General features: G+C 41.7%; 1 protein-coding gene across 11 annotated transcripts in view; it reads right to left on the bottom strand.

Moving 5' to 3' along the window:
- Positions 1-16,624, bottom strand: part of ANO1 (anoctamin 1) — a 71,723-nt gene that overhangs the window by 17,268 nt on the left and 37,831 nt on the right. For 6 of the 11 annotated variants that reach the window (XM_056493227.1, XM_056493231.1, XM_056493237.1 and 3 more), the window contains 9 exons: positions 16,279-16,333; positions 13,819-13,870; positions 11,109-11,174; positions 10,558-10,613; positions 9,174-9,215; positions 6,078-6,142; positions 5,378-5,512; positions 3,931-4,091; positions 1,083-1,165 (listed from right to left, as the gene is read on the bottom strand). In XM_056493227.1, coding sequence (XP_056349202.1) covers positions 1,083-1,165; positions 3,931-4,091; positions 5,378-5,512; positions 6,078-6,142; positions 9,174-9,215; positions 10,558-10,613; positions 11,109-11,174; positions 13,819-13,870; positions 16,279-16,333 — 715 coding nt within the window. The remainder of the gene's footprint in view (positions 1-1,082; positions 1,166-3,930; positions 4,092-5,377; positions 5,513-6,077; positions 6,143-9,173; positions 9,216-10,557; positions 10,614-11,108; positions 11,175-13,818; positions 13,871-16,278; positions 16,334-16,624) is intronic. The other 5 variants (XM_056493235.1, XM_056493229.1, XM_056493230.1 and 2 more) reach the window with 2 other exon arrangements.

Here is a 16,624-nt window from a genome sequence, read left to right as displayed (position 1 = left end):
ATATAGTGTCCAGGAAATAAATCCCTATATTCTCCCCCAGTAAATAGGTATGGACCAGTGCAGAGGCTGCTGGCACAGGGCACCTAGATATATTATGGAGGAGATAACTACATTAAGGGGAGATAATTCCATCAGAAAGGGGGCGAGGGGAGCGCTGGCTGTGCCAGGCTCAGCGAGCTGCAGGGTGCAAAGCCCAGGGAGGGCTGCGGAGGTTTGTGTTTCACGTGAGTAGTATTTGTTGTGTGTCTATTTAGGACATCTAGAGACACGACAAGGGAGGTCATACTTCTTTTAATAACAACAGCAGGGCAAGGCTGGGGGCTGCTCTGGGAAGGCATCTCCTTTATTTTCTGTAAAGCAGCAAAATTGAAACCAAAAAGGTGGGAAACGGTTTCTCAGCTAACTGAGGATTTTCTCTCCTTTCCTTCTAAAACTTTATTGCAGATTTTTCTTACAGATTTGGCCCTTTTCTCCTTTATGCTCTTTAGCAGATTTAGTATAAACCTGGCCTATTACTTTTTTTTACTGTTTTTTTTTTTTTTTACTTTTTTTTAGCCACTGCAAAAAACTGCACCACCTCCACACCATGTCCCTCCCCATGCCTCAAGCACACATGTCTGGCAATGCTTTCTGAGGTATTTTCCAAGTCAGGACTTGATGCTGCATCATTAAAGTTAATAGGAATTTTTCAGTACTTTTTTTACAGCACTGTAACTTTATCAGCTTCAACGCACTCATTTCTGATTTACAGCAGTGTGTCATGAATGAGGTCCTTGGCTCTTGGCAGCCTGACCAGCCCAGCAGAAGGTCTGAACAGTATATTCCATGCATGCACTGCTAGGTGTGACCCCTCTACACACTTAAAAAAAAAAATTAAATCACATTTTGTGGCTATACAATTATGTTCCCATGGCAACAGGAAAGACTAGTCATGCCCTTGCTACAAAGACCTCAAATGGTTCATGTATAGGAATTTTCCTTCCTCCTACAGGATGGAACCCTCCCAGGAACATGAGGCAAAGTCTGCAAAGTCAAGGCAACAGCAAGATGGGAGGCAAAGAGTAAGAACTGAAAGGACAAACCTCCTCCTCTTCAAACCCAGTCAGGTCCCACCTGTAGTTGAGGCGCATCTGTTTTCTCTTCCAGTGCTCCATAAAGGTGGCAGCTGAAACAACAGTTTAACATATAACACAGATTACTACATTACTTAATTTCTGTTTTCTTTTATTCAGCACTCAGGTCTGGCTGGGAAACACTGATGTGCCAGGAGCCAAATGTTTTATCCAGGTAAGCTGAAGAAAGGGCATTTGCTTCATGTAGGAAGATGCCTGCAATTTCTAAGGGGTCTAAGAAAGCCAGCCAAACTTATTTAAATATTTGTATGTCTAATGATATTATTGATCTTCAACTGCATGTTATTTCATCTGTGAGTCCAAAAAACCTCATTTCACTTGTACTGATGGCAGAGTTATTCCCTCAAAGATATCATGATAAAGCATTTTTATATCATTAAATTGCATCCACCTAGTGGTTACAATAGTGTGGTTGGCTCTAATCATCACACTCCAATGCAAACCCTTTTGTGAAAGCTCATGTGGGCAGGTGTGAAAGAGGAAGCCTTTGAGAGTTTTAATCATTAAAAACCCTGCCATTTTCTTTTTTATGGAGAAGGCTCAGAGAAAAAAACCCTCGTTAAAGCCATTCTTGAGTCCCCATGAATGATCCCAGTCTATATCAGTCTATCTGCCCCTGAGACCAAGGAAGTTCTCAGAGGACATATTTAGATGCTGGGAATACACCAGTGTTGTATAATAAATAAGTGATTATGAAAGAGGCAAGTCTACCAAGAAATGGTGTTCCCAGGGGAGCTTCCCACAGTGAGTATTAACAGATGTGCTCAGAAACGCTTGTATCCAGAAAAAACAGAGGCAGGGAGAGGGTAACAAAGTTTAACAGAGAGGAAAGGACACCCTCTTGGCTGGAGCCAGGCTGGGGCCATGACATCCATTCCCCTTCCAAGCAAAACTCTCATGTGGAAAAGCTACAGCTGAGCCCCTTCACAAGCCACAGGCTTCCTGTGAAAAGGGTGGCCAGAGCTGTGTCTTGAGAGGGTCCCTGTCTCAAGGACCTGGAACTGCCTCTCCTCTCCTCTCCTCTCCTCTCCTCTCCTCTCCTCTCCTCTCCTCTCCTCTCCTCTCCTCTCCTCTCCTCTCCTCTCCTCTCCTCTCCTCTCCTCTCCTCTCCTCTCCTCTCCTCTCCTCTCCTCTCCTCTCCTCTCCTCTCCTCTCCTCTCCTCTCCTCTCCTCTCCTCTCCTCTCCTCTCCTCTCCTCTCCTCTCCTCTCCGGGTGGGGGCTGCAGCTTCCACTGACAGCCAGAGATATGGAAAATTAACAAGATGCTACTGGAAATCCTCCCGTGGCACAGGGCAAAAGGAGAAGACGGTGAATGGAATGCTGGGTTGTTTTGGGAGAAGGCGCAGGGAGCTGTATCCCTGCTCTGCCATGAACACCTGCACTTTCCTATTTGTACGTGAATTTAACAACACTAATTCAAAATTATGTGGAAAGTTCTTGGTTTTCCAGTTGAAAAAGACCTTTTTGAAACAACGTTTGTTTTATATGGTATTGTACCACAATAAAACTTTATGTTGACTCGAAAGAGTGTGACGAGTTTGGCATCCCACTTCAAAACCCCCTCAGGTTTTGTGCAGGGCCCAGAACCTGGCTTCTACCAATCTGCCTTACTTTGCACAAGAGTGTAAGAAAATGGATGAAGAGACCCATAGTTTCTTGCCGTGGAAAGGGAGGCAAACTTTTACTTTTTGGACAAGAGGATAAGATGCCAAGATCCACGTGGGGCTCACAACGATGGTGAATGAGGGAGACCAAAGCTGACACTTGACATTCCTTGTGGTACTTGATAATAAACTCTCAGTGCTGCATTGGAAACAATGTTATCCCAAACAAAGACTCTTGCCAAAAATTAGAATTATTATGTTGAATTGTACTTAAATAGGTTCAGATGCATGGTAATGTACAAACAGTCCCCTATGTACTGGAAGAGATGAAAACTCAGGGTGTATTATTAGGATGAAATATAAGCCAGAACAGGTTATGCTAATTCACAATGAGGTGTGCAGGAAGGCTTGTACTGCTCTCACTGATGCTGGGAATATGTGGTCATCAAAGCTCCTCTCCCCCAGAGCCCATTCCTGGAGCAAGGGGTTTCCCCAACCCTCCCCCAGCAGGGAAGGGAGAAGCCCTCCATAACCATTCCTGAAGACATCCTCACAAAGATTTAATCATAGGGTTCATATTTTGACTCAAGTACTAGAGAAATGCCCTGAAAGGGCTCAAAGTATGAGGGCAGCATCAGGATCAGGAAAAGTCCCTCTCCACCACTGTTCCCTCTTCCCAGACTCTGCATGATGTCTGCCTGCTGATAAACCTAATTGCATCTCGGAGCACACTCAGGAATCAATGTTGGTTTGTCCTGAAGATGCTAAAGGCCATTACACTTCCCCCAGAGCCCTCCCCTCAACCCCAGAGTACATTAATATGTTTCTTCTGTAATGTTCTAAAGTGGAAGCTGGCTCTACAAAGAGATTTCTTTTTTTTTTTTTTTTTGGCAAGCTGTTCAATCTCGTTAATGAAATTTTGACATACCACGCAGCAGTTTTATGACAGATGCTTAACAATTTCATTTGCTATTCAGCTTGAGCAACTTTTTGAATTTTAGCCTCCAGTCCAGAATATAAATTCGAGTGTGACAGTTTCATGGGAAAGAAAAAAAGGGAAGAAGAAAAAAAAAAGATAAATTCTTTGTATCATTAGCTGCCTGTGTATAAATACACTGCTTTATCTCCTCTATTTCTTCCTGTTGTATTTTCAATAATTAAAAGCTTAGCATCAAGGCATAGATCTTCTTACCCCAGAGAGCCATGAAGACTGAGAAGAAGACAGTGGCAGGGTTATCAAACAGATGGCTTGCACGGGCAGTGGCACAAGCAGAGCTCATCTTCCAGTAACTGCATGTTTTGTCACACAAGGGACACATGGTGATGTTGTTTCTCTGGTCACACATCTCCATACTGCAACAAAGACATAAGAGAAGGGAAAAGCACTGTCAGGATGGCTCCAACTTTGTACTCTGGTGATCTTATCTGCTCTGGACAGAAGCTATTTCTGTAGGATCATTGGATACAATCCTACACTACTGCAGGGGCTGAAATCCTCATGTAAGGCTGTCTCCCTCCCTCCCTCCCTCCCTCCTTCCTCCCTCCCTCCTTCCTCCCCCAGCTCTATTTCCAGTCCAGGGAATAAGAGGGAACATTAAGAAAGCCATAAGGCTCTATGCTTTCTACTCTAAGATCTTACAGAATAAAATTAATAACAATAAAATAAAACACTCATGTTTTGAACTACAAACTACAGTGATAGATAAGGTACAGGGGAAGTGCTGAACATCAAGAGACTGGAGTTCAACCAATTTATCTCCTCTGTGCTCCATCTGTGAAATAGCAACAGTGACCCTCCCTTTGACTTTCTTCAACTGTTGGAAGCACTACAAAGCAAGCTTAATGAACAAAATAAAATTTAAATCTATTTTTTGGTACCCATTATCTGCTTTGTTATTCAGGGCTTGTGCTTGTTGTACAAACCATATAATTTGCATCTCCAGCTGATGATGCATGCAGGGCAAATCATGCAAAATCAGAGGGCTTCAAAAATGTTTTAATACAAAACTTTCTGAAAGATTAAAAGTAGGAGGGCATCCAGATTTTGTTGATGTAATCACAATAGCTTATTTGAGGGATGTATATTCTTGATGCATCTCTCTGTCACACAATGCCCTCCTCAGCACTCTTTGCTGGGACCAAACCCCCTCATTAGCAGAATTTTGCTGGTTTGTTTTAACATAATGATCTGAGTTTGGAAAAAACCCAACCACCTGAGCAACCAGCCAAGAATTATTTTTAGGACATCAATGCAACTCCCCAAGTAATATTAACAGTGAATGCTAATGAGATAGAAATGGGCTGTTCTGTGCCCTTGGGAGAGCTCTGCTGTTTTACTGGAAGCTGAGATCAGGGGGGCCTGTGGAGGTGGATTAATTTTAAGCACAGCTTCCAAAAGATGAAGTGTTAGGATGCAGAGTTTTAGGAGCACACCATCCTGCTGCAACAGGCACAGATGGGAATGGGGATTGGGGTGTTGGGAAGTGGGTGGCACACACACAGGACAAGATCTAGGAGCAAGAAACCCCAATTTCAGCTGTGCTCAGCCTAGATAATGCTGACAAAACATTTCTAAAGCAAGTCAACTTTAAGCTTGAAGTGCCCTCCAACAACAGAATCTATTTATTCATCCATTTTACCTGGGTATGTTCTCATCCACAGTTGCACAACCATACAGGAAAACTATAATCCCTACAATTGAAGCTGGAATGAGCATTTGTGTATAAACTCCCAGCCAGGCAAAATATAGCCCGATCTTCTCTCCAAAGTATTTTCTGAAATACATTTAGAAAAATAGAGAAAGAAATGAGAGAGAGAGAGAAATGTTTCCTATTTCTTAAAATATAATGCGGCTAAAATTATGAATCACATCTGGATTAGGCATGAAGAAAGTAAGATATGATGACCTGTGGGAATTTTTTTCTTCTCAGAAGACTCTTTTTCTCATGATGCTTGGAGTCCATCCAGAGATAGAGGCACCCTGAAAACATGTTTGTCCCACTGGTGCATTTTTTCCCCCTGCAAATTGGTATCTTTGGACGTTCTGTGAGAAAATCCTCTTTAAAAGGCACCTCATTTTCTTCAGTGTCTCAGGTCTTACCATTAGCAAACAAAATTAATTAAAAATATATACCCTGCAGGCTTTCACGCTATGTGGGATACATCAGCATGTTCTAAAGTCACAGAAAACTGCTCTTCTCCCCATGAATTTCCCATTCTCTGGAATCCCCCAGGGATGGCACTGAGGGCAGCATCCCCCCAGGGGTACACAGCATGAGCATCCCTGCAGAGCTTCATCTCTGCCCTGTGGAAACTCCACACCAGGGGCCGAACTCTCACCTCACCAGGTCGATGGGCTGGTATTTATAAAACACTCCGTAGCTCGCCCACTCCTCACACAGCAGCTGGAAAACAGAAAGGCAAGAGAAAGGGGAGAGCTAAAGCACCAGTGGCTTCTCCTCTGGTCACTGCAGGACCCACAGGGCTCCTTCCCCATGCTGGTGTTTCGGCCCAAACTGTGCCAACACGCGCAGCCTGCATTAATTATGAACAGTGAATGCAATGGTCTGGCGTGTTCCACCAGAGTGGGGAATTCCAGCATGCCAAAAGGCTCTTCAGCAGCTGGACTGATGGATACCTACAGCAGAGACAGGGACAGCAGTGCCAGTTTTATGATCTATAGACCCAGTCACCCTCTGGGGGAAGAACCTTTCCCTGACATCCAACCTCAACCTCCCCTGACACAATTTCAGGCCATTTTGTCATAATTCATCATCCAGCAAGAGGTGCTGGTCTTGAGGTGAGGCAGGTCTTGAGGTGCCTCAAAGGCTGCATTTAAATTTTTTTTTCAGCTTTAAACCACAAGAAGTCAATGATTTCCACTCTTCCTTTTTGTCAGGATGTGGGCCAAGGAAAACAATGATCCTCGTTAATGATTTGCAAAACTGAATCCCTCACAAAAATAGGTTCCTCTGAGACCTTCAGCTTATCCTTTGATTTGTAAAATATATAAATAGTGCTTCTCAAACCTGACTTTCTTTCTCTCATTCAATTCAGCCAACAGAGTGAACAAGAAATTATTAAACTCAATGTGGAACAAAGACTGAAACCGGTATCAGTACAGGGAGGGCAACGGGATTAATCTTGTTCCTAGACCAAACAGGATGTTATTCCCTAAACTCCAAGCTATTTTATCATGGGAAACTTGACACATGTCAAACTCCTACATGTCTCCAGTGAAATGCAGCAAAAAAAAAGGGCAGACCAGAGCCTGGCCACTCCCCATGCCCATTCCTCCCGCTCACACCTGATCACAGAGAAGTCCCACAGCAACAATGTTCCTACAGCAATTTTGGAATTCTCCTGCCAAGCCATTAACAAAGGATTTCCAAGCTGAACTGCTGTACTTACAGAAATGGCTTGACTCATTTAAAAAACCCCAAAAAACAACAAAGCAACTTCTCAGCTTTTACAGAAATATGACATCAAAAATGTAAGTGGGATGTGGGTTTTCCCCTCTGCAACCCCAAATCATTCATCATTATTAATTTCGTTACTACAGCAAGGGCAGGAACTGAAGCTTAACAGCAGGCCTTTATTAAACAGCAACATCCTTGAAAATTTTATTTTTATTCTGATTTAGGTTTCTTTCAACCACATTTTCCAAAGGTTTAAAGCCAACTGTGTGGAAAGCAATGATTTGGGACACCTCAGCATACATGTGCAGGACTAGCTAAGCCCCTTACTTTTATATACATATTTTTTAATTTAATCTTTAAAACTAAGTTTATGCTGGAAATTAGTTTCCTTTTCTGTGATCTCAGCTGGTCAGGCATATCAGGAAAACACTAAGCTGAGGAGATTTTGCATCAGTGCCATGTTTTAGTTTTGTGCAACTCGAAACCAGATTTGTGCTTAAAGTACAAATTAATTATCTCATTTACCCTGGCATTTATCAGCCTGATATTCAAAGCACAGCTTCAAAGACATGATTAGAGGAGATCAGCACACTAGACCCAAATATTTACTTCATTTCTAGGCCTCAAATCTTTAATTTTCTTGTTAAAAAAGGCACAGGCCTGGCCTAGTACTGGATAAAATTAAAGAAAGCTTCAAGAAACCAGAAGTGACATGTCAAAACACACCAAAAGATTATTTGATGGAACTGAAAGTCAAAAGCCAAGGTAAACACTTCCAAACATACAATAAACTTGTGAAATTAGTGAAGTTGTGAGGTTTGAGATGTTAGTAATGAAGAAGATAATATGGACACTTTCAGAAAACATGGACCTTCATCCTATTTTTTGTTGAGCGATGTGTTGCTTAATAATGAAAAGACAGATGTGTGGTATTTTTAAACACAAGTCAATAGAGGGAGGGAAATCACATTCACTGTCTTTTGATGAGCCATTTGGACCTGAAGGACCAGCTCACTGTCAATTTTGGGAACCTATTTTTATATATAAAGCCTGAAGGTCTTTGAATCTGCTTTTCCTATGACCTGAATGTTCAGAGCATTTCTTTGGAGAAAAAAAATCATTTAAACAAACAGGGAAAGCAAAGCTTCAGGTCTGAAAGCTCAGCATATACAGCACTCAAATTTAGTTGCTCCTCCTGAGAGAACTGGTTATCAACTCTCTAGTTTAGTTTTTGTCTGATGCACACACAAAAGCCACCCTTCTGTGGGGAAGTGTGATGGGGAGGATGCAGTCACTGAGCTTTGAATTTAAGAAATTAGCATTTCCAAAAAGGGTGGAAAATTTGGTTTTTCTCTCATACTTCCTTACTATAAAGTACTACTTCCTACTTCCTTAGGAAAAGTACTTCCTTAGGATAATTCCTACTTGTTTAACGACAGTGAACAGATGTCTTTCATTATACAGACAATAAAAACACAATTTAAAGCAAAAAGTGATGCAATGTCTCAGTGTACATACACAGGGCAGCTTCTGGCTGTAGAGCACACATTAAAACATTGTTGAGGACCTCTTATTCCTGATAAATATTCAATATTTATCTTCCCCAATCACGTTTATGTGCATAAACAGCCTCTGCCTCCCACTCCTCCAATTCTGATCCTCGTGCCATGGAATGAAGCAGGATTTATGCCAATACAGATACCAGAATATGACAGAGCATACTATCATCAGAGCTAGCCTGAAATGACATCATCTGAACTTTAGGAGGAGTTATATGTCAATATTCATACCAATGTGGCCTGAAGTATCATTACTGAGCTTGGTACTTTATACATAGCCACAACACATTCCACATTTGGGCAAATTTAAATGCTGGAAAGCACTTTTTTCCTTAAACTGCTTGGCATTTAGTGCCTTTTTGCAGCATTTTCTGTGGGCAAAAACATCAAGATTCCAACAGGTAACTCTTCAGGCTGGGATTCTTGTGAATATTAACACCCCTTGTGCATCAACTTACTTTTCTGTCATTGGGCTCCACATTTTCACCTTCATAGTCACCCTTTAAAGAGAGAGAAAATCTGCGTCATCCAGTGGGTTGTGCCAAGAGCTGCTCTGCATCCTGCATACCCATGTCTCCCACTCACTTAATGCATCAAAACCAGAAAAAGCAATCTGTAAAATAATGCTGTATTTTAGGAGCCCATTTGTCATGGCACACTTTGTCTTCTGTCATCGGGCACATTAGGAAAGAGCAATAGTGTCTGTCACAGGGGGAAAGGAATGAATAAGTGATAAAGGTGGCCTAAAAATGTCAAGGGAAAGGATGCGGTATTGCCATAATACTTGGGGTTCAGCTCAGTCTGCTGGAGAAAGAAGAAACCAGTTGAGAGTGCTGCTCCCTCTCCAGACTCTCCAAACACTCAGGGCTGATTAGATTTGAGGTTTTAATTTGGAGGTATTTTTTGAGTAAACTAAGACAATAAATAACTTCTATACAAGACTATCAGCAGCTGTCTGAAGATATAAGGCAGGAACAGGAAGAGAAGTTTATTTAATCTTTCTTTCTCAATTTCTACACAGCACTGATGTAGTTTGAGAGCCCTGACATTATGACAAACATCAGGCAGACAAAGATGCTGCTCTTCTCTTGGCAGGAAAACTAGCCCTTGACACTCACTCACCTCAGAAGTGAGCAGCATGACTGTCAGTCCCTCTGACTCTGCCAAGCTTTTCTGCAGGCTAAGAGCATGAGTTTGTCAGTTGTGGTTGAACCCTGAGCCTCTAAATCAGAAGGCACCAGCACTCAGCCATGTGCACCTCTGACAGGATGACGGTCCCTCGTAGGGCTTGAGTGCCACCAGAATTTCTGAGCTCTCACTGACCCTCTCGATGAGCACTGCAGCTCATTGACATCTCACTGAGCTGCTCAGAAGCAGATCTCATCAGTCTGAAGGTCTGCAGTCACATCCAGCCCCATGGAATATGTGACATCAGATCCTGCTTATGGTTTTTCCTGGTAGCATGGACACAGGAATCTACAGGGAGATGTGGCCAAGGGAACCAGCTACTTGGTGCACTGGGAATGAATGTATTTCCTGGCACTGGTGCCAGGGATCTTGGGGACAGAAGGTCAGGAAACGACAGAAGAATTTCATTTGCTGAAACTCTGTAACAACTCTTATAGTGTTATGTTCAAATTTATGATCATCAGATGTAGAACTGAGGTGGGGAATTCCTTAAAAGCCAGCAGAGGGATGGAAACAACCTGCCAAAGTTACTGAAGTTGTGACACAAGTGAGAAGAAAGTCAGTAATTTTTGGGATGATGCCACCAACACGTCACACGAGGGATTTCTTGGTGACCGACAGCAGACGTGTAAAATATATTGCGAGATCACTTACGTCATGCAGAGGATATGCAGCACTGTAAACTCCATTGGCAAGCAAGCTGGTGATCCCTTGAAAAATAAAGATATAATAGTTATTTATAATTTCAAGGTTAGACAGCCACACTTCATCATCCTTCCTGGAGATTTCCCTCAAAATAACAGCCATTTGATCAGGTAATGATTTTGCTGCCATCTCATTCCTTTCCATGTAGTTTCATTTTTAATCATATAGGTTATTATACATGACTCATTTTATGAAATGGAAAACTGCAGAGAGCAAGAGGAAGTCATATATATTTTAGAATCAAGAATTAGAAGCCACTGACTTGAAATTAGTCATTAAAATAAATTACATTTTCTGAAAAGTCAGTTTGATTTAAGGGCAAGCCTGAAGATTGAAAGTGTAGCAGAAGGCTGGATCACAAGGAGAATATGGCTGGAATTGATGGCATAGGGGAACCCACATCCACACGCATCACCCACGCAAAGTTTTGAATTCAGGTTTCAGATTGATCAGAGAAATTGTAGGGAAAGCCTTTGCGAAGACCTTGGCATAATACTTACCATGTTTACCACATTTTCGTCTTTTATTTAAAAGGGCAGTTTCCTTCTTTCTTCCCTCTCCTTTCCCTGTTTACACAGCCATTTATTAGTGACATGCATGAGGCTGAAAGCAATTAGTGCTTTGTCTATTAAATGTCTGTGGCACAAGGGACTGGGAAGAGTCCTGTCTTAACTGGGGCCAGAGGGAGGAGTTGGTGGGGAGGTTTGGAGGAGCACTGCACCATTCCCAAAGGTGGCTGAAGGGTTGTAGCACATTAATTCCCTCATGTTCTTTCCTCCTGCAGCTGCTGGCTTTAATAGAGCTACTTCTAATTCTGTTCACATATGGAGGTGTCACGTGGCCCATGAACATACATTTGGGGATGGAATAAACCTGTTTTGGGTGCTGAGTCAGAGCGAAGTCAAGCACTTGTCTTTGTGCAGGGCAATGGTGATTGATGCCAACTGGAAAAAAAATATATAAATCTGGCCACTGGCATTGGGGAGGATTTGAAAAGACTTAAAAAAAGAAAAGAAAAATGAGGTGCTCCAGTGTGCTCCATGCTGCCCATCAGTTCATGGCTAAGAAGAGTGTGGGACTGGGTTTGAAAGAACAGCAACAATGAACTAGGAACCAGCTCACTGTAGAGTCATTTTTGATTGCTCTTGAAATGAGGATTGTTCATTAACATTTCTGAGATACTAATCACTTGCTGGAGGAGCAGCTCCAGGAGTGCTTAGTATCTAGTATCTTAGATCTTAGTATCATTAATTTTCAAAGCCCTATTTAAGATTATACAGGTCTATGAATTGTCTGCAAATGTTTCCACACTCCTGGCAGAAACAACCTGTGAGCAGATAAATTATTTTTCTAGGGCTGTGAGGAGAGCTACATAGTACCCTTCAACTGCAGAAACAGATTTAACAGTGAAGTCAGATTCACATTTTCACAAAATTTTCCTAATAAATAACAAAGGCTGCAGTGTTCCCCTGAGCAGTTGCTTTTTTCCCGCTGAACAGCAGCACTGCAGCATGATCTGTGTTTGTTTAAATCTGCTTGCCACCTCTACTGGGTTGTAACCCAGCATTCCAGAGCTAGATCACAAAGGAGCTGATTGAGTTGTGCTGGGCTGGCCTGATGGCATTTTTATTACCAATATTGTGAGGCCTTGCCAGTCTCAGATAGAAGAACCTTCCAGGAATCCTAACACTCTACCATTCCTTAGTGTCTTCCCTGATCAACTAATTCCTACTGTGCTTCCAATTTTCTGGACAAAAAAACCCAAAAAAACCAAAAAACAAAAACAAAAGCAAAAACAAAAACAAAACAAAACAAAACAAAAAAAAAACCAAACAAACAAAAAAAAAAAAAACCCCAATAACAACCAAACAAAAAAAACCCAAACCAAACCAAACCAACCAAAAAAAAAAAAAAAAAAACTAACCAAAAAAACAACCCCAAACAAAAACAAATAAACTGAGAAAGCAACTCCAAGGCAAGAATGCAAACTGATATAAGTGACCTTCCCCTTTCAAGAGTCTAAAGATGTTATTTCCAGTGAAAACGATCCAGCATCAGACTCGAAAAGGGTCTTGAAAGTCATAGAACAATTTGGATTTCCCATGCTACAGAGGACAGCACTTCTGTTAATACTGGCTGGACACCAAATTTTAGTGTATATAAGGAGTCAACAATTGTGCATTGTATGTTGTTACTTCAACACAAAAGTCAAAGCATGGAAATAATTTGTGGCGTAATTGTTCTTCTATTATTTGATGTCTTTCTAAGCAGCTGATGGGTCAATATTGAACAGAACTACCTGTAATTCAAGTTCCTATTATTTTATTTAACTGCTTCCAGGCAAATAGGCACCATAACAGATTTCAACAGTTACCAAACATTTTCTTCCATGTTCATACACTTTTCTCACTTTGTCTGGGAATGCAACCTTACATTTTATTTGTTTGGATTTACCATTAACTATTTGTTAACGTTGGTCCCACAGTCAAATGTATTCTGTGCATCATGGATAAAATAAAGTATATAACAGGTGAGCAGGATCAGCTGCCAACAAATCTTTAAGGTGGCCTGATTTGCAATTCATCTTTATTATGAGTTTAATTTTTACAGCACAAACCCTAGGGCTGAAATCCTAGAAGTCTTGGTCATGGTAGTACCTGATTTGCAGCACCTGCTCTGGGAGCTCAGGTGCCCAGTTCCAGTGCAAGCCTTGGCCCCTGGCTGTTCCAGGGGGTTCATCTTAATTCCAATCAGGAGAGTTATCAGTCAAGACCGTTCCACTCAAGTCACTGGAAAACAATCCCACTATAAATTGTAGGGTTCCTGCTTGAACGAAATGGACCAAGCCACAGCCACAGATTTTCACTGCAGTTATTGGATTTTACAGAAATAACCTCATCCATTTCAGGGAGTGTAGAACACAGAGCAGATTCCATCTTCTGGTTTATGTCACCATCCATCCTAAGTCACATCTGCAGGGGCTACATACTCTCTTGCCATTTAATTTAGACTTTAATCTATAAATTCGCACTTGAAAAAAGGTCAAACAGTTGCATAAATTGAATCTAATTTCCAAATAAAACAATTACATCCACATACATCAAATTAGAGAGCAGGGAAAAAACCTAAACTCCACAGCCATTTACAACATGCAATTATTTTCAATACCTGAAAAAGATATTGATCTTAAAGCTAAAAAAAGTTCCTTACCCATGCTATATTTTGCTTTGGTACACGTCGTTCTTTTCAGTATTTCATAAACCTACAGAAGCAAAAGAAAAGAAAGGGTTACTTCAGACAGACCAGTGAAAAGCACAATCTTTTTGTGTACAGCTCAAATATTGGCCAAACCAAGATGTCGATGAAGTCATCATTCTTTAATAAAAGTCATGGTATTCAGGGGAGCAGGTGTTGGAGCCCTCTGTGCTGTGCTTTCTGTACAGGAGAGAAAAGCTTAACTAAATAGTCAGCTTCCAGGAGAATTGATGGGGCCAAATAAGGTTACTTCTGCCCCCTGGCATAACAGAAATGCAATTTTTGCTCATGTTAGTCATCGATGAAAGCTCAGGGGTGTTCTTCCACCTGGAGCAGCTCTTCCCTGGCCTCTGAGGGCACAGGCTGGCTCCATCCCAAGGAGCTGAGCAGAGCTCCGGGCTCACCGCGTGTACACAGCATGCAGCCGTTTATCAAACTGGACTAACACAGGCTGACCTTAACATTTCTGAGCCTGCCTGACCTCGGTGGCAAAACAGATGTATTTATTTTGGGATTTATTGCATTTATTGTCAAGTAACCTTGGCACAGCTCAGCAGGCTGCCTGCAAGGTTCAGCTTTTGGCCGCTCCCGTGCAGTGATGCTCTCCGGCCAGGCAAGCAGGCAGCAAGGGCCCCTCCTGCCACTGCCTGGCCTGTCTGGGGAGCTGGGGATTGTTTCCCAGCTCCCTAATCCATTTGCTAACTTGACTCTTGCCCAATTCATTGGAGGAATAAAGTGAGGGCATCTGGGGCAAGTCTCACAGCTCATCTGTCTGTCATCCTGTAACCCCAGTGAATTAAAGGGCTGTCACAGAGAGATTTTCAGTTATATAATTTTTTTTTTATTTTCTTTTTTAATAACTAAAAGGTCTTTGGCTTAGTTCTATTCATCAAAGACTCATGGGTAGTGACTAGATTCCTGTTCATTTCGCAGTAGGCGGAAGGGTCAATATTTGCACTGTGGTTCAAAAATACATATGAGAAAGGCAGGAGAGAACTTTAAGAAAGAAGAATACAAACAGCAATGCACACAGAATAAAATGATGTTGGGAAACATTCAATATGTTCTTCATTACTGGGTGATTTTCAGGGATTTCACACAAAGCAGCACAGCACCAGCATTATTCTTATATGCCCAGTGTTCCTTCAGGCATTAAAAAAACCCCTCGTCCCTCCTTTTCCTCTCAGCTTCTGTTCTGAGCTTCTGTTTCAATCCATTTTCCAGTCAGTCTTGCTCACCCTCTCATCCCATGGAGACATTTTATCTTGCTGCCTTGCTCAGCCTGTCATGAATTTTAACTCTTCATTTGTTGCATTCCTTGTACTTACGAGATTTTTTTTCCTACACATCTAGGCATATAAAAGAAAGCCTACAAACAAAACCCAGGCACTTTTTTTTTTCTCCGGTTAAATGTTTTATTTGCAAATAAGCCAAATCAATATTTGCCTTTTTCTTCCCCATTTCTGTGCTTCTGCATCTGCCTCCCCGGCCCAGCTCACCTCGCCCCCATAACCAGTGCTCATATCAAACCCCTGCTCTTCAGGCTGGCAGGGAACTACACTGTGGAATAAGCTGGAATTTCAGAGCAGGAAAGGGAAGTTGGATATCTTACACCCCTTATCACCACAGCAATGAAAGGCAGCTATGATTGGAATATAAACTTTTGGAAACCACTTGGCATCCCAAAAGGCTGATGTTAAATATAAGATAAAAATATGCTGGCAGTCACATTCCAAGGTACTGGTTAGGAGCAGTGGAATGGGGCAAAGAGTCCCTGTTATCCTCTGAAATGGGTTGCAGCCAGGGCGCTTGGCACAGCCCCTTCCAGCTGCCCTGGATGTCACACGAGCTGGCCTTTCAAGTCCTCCTTTGGTGTCTATAAATGGGGCTACACCTTCTTCCCCAACTCTATTTTATGTTCTGTAAGTCAGATAAAAAAACCATCAACCTCAACACTTTCAATACCATTACAGAGGATTTCCCCCAAAAAACTATAAATAATATTCCCAGTAAATACCTGGCTGTTTTGCTGGAATTTGTCTTGGGATATTTAGCAGCATTTTGCAAAAAGAACAATGTATAGTGACAAAAAGTTAAATCACTCATGGGTGCAGGCAGCTAGTGGGCAGAATGAGTGGTAAAATCTAAATATTACCAGCTGGTGATATCTCTGCTAAGAAAATTACCCGTGAATCAGAAAGAAGATCCAAATTATTTTCCAAAAGTCAGCAACTTGTTAGCATCAAACACTACACAGCAGTAAATCTGGAATTATTTATAATTTCAGTACCTGATAGCACAGGAGATCCTTGGCATTTGGTTAAGAAAGTTAAACTTGAACAGGCATTGTATTAAAGCTGTGAACACCATGACTGAGACAATATTCACCATAAATTATTTATAGGCAGTACTTACTATAGTGCTTCTTGTTTTACTGTCAAAGAAGGAATCTTTGTCAGACAAATCAAATCTGTTAAAAGATTAGAAGGAAGCCCATTAGATGAAAAAAAGAAAAAAAGTCAGCAATTTCCTGTTCTTGTTGACCCCTTCAATATTTTCATTTCTCCTGGGGATCTCTCAGAGCTCACATTAAAGAACAGCTTGTAGAAACCCTGTTAAAAAGCAAGTCCAACCCAACTCCCACAATTTAAAGAGGCTGCTTACACATTTAACTGGTTTTGTGTCTTGATAGGCTTTTCAGCACAAAAGAGAGCATTGATGCTTATTTAGGTTGAATCCCTTACCACTGCTGGCCTTGAAT

This window comes from Oenanthe melanoleuca, chromosome 5, assembly GCF_029582105.1.
Source record: "Oenanthe melanoleuca isolate GR-GAL-2019-014 chromosome 5, OMel1.0, whole genome shotgun sequence".
NCBI lineage: Eukaryota > Metazoa > Chordata > Aves > Passeriformes > Muscicapidae > Oenanthe > Oenanthe melanoleuca.
This window is presented reverse-complemented; position numbering and strand designations above follow the sequence as displayed.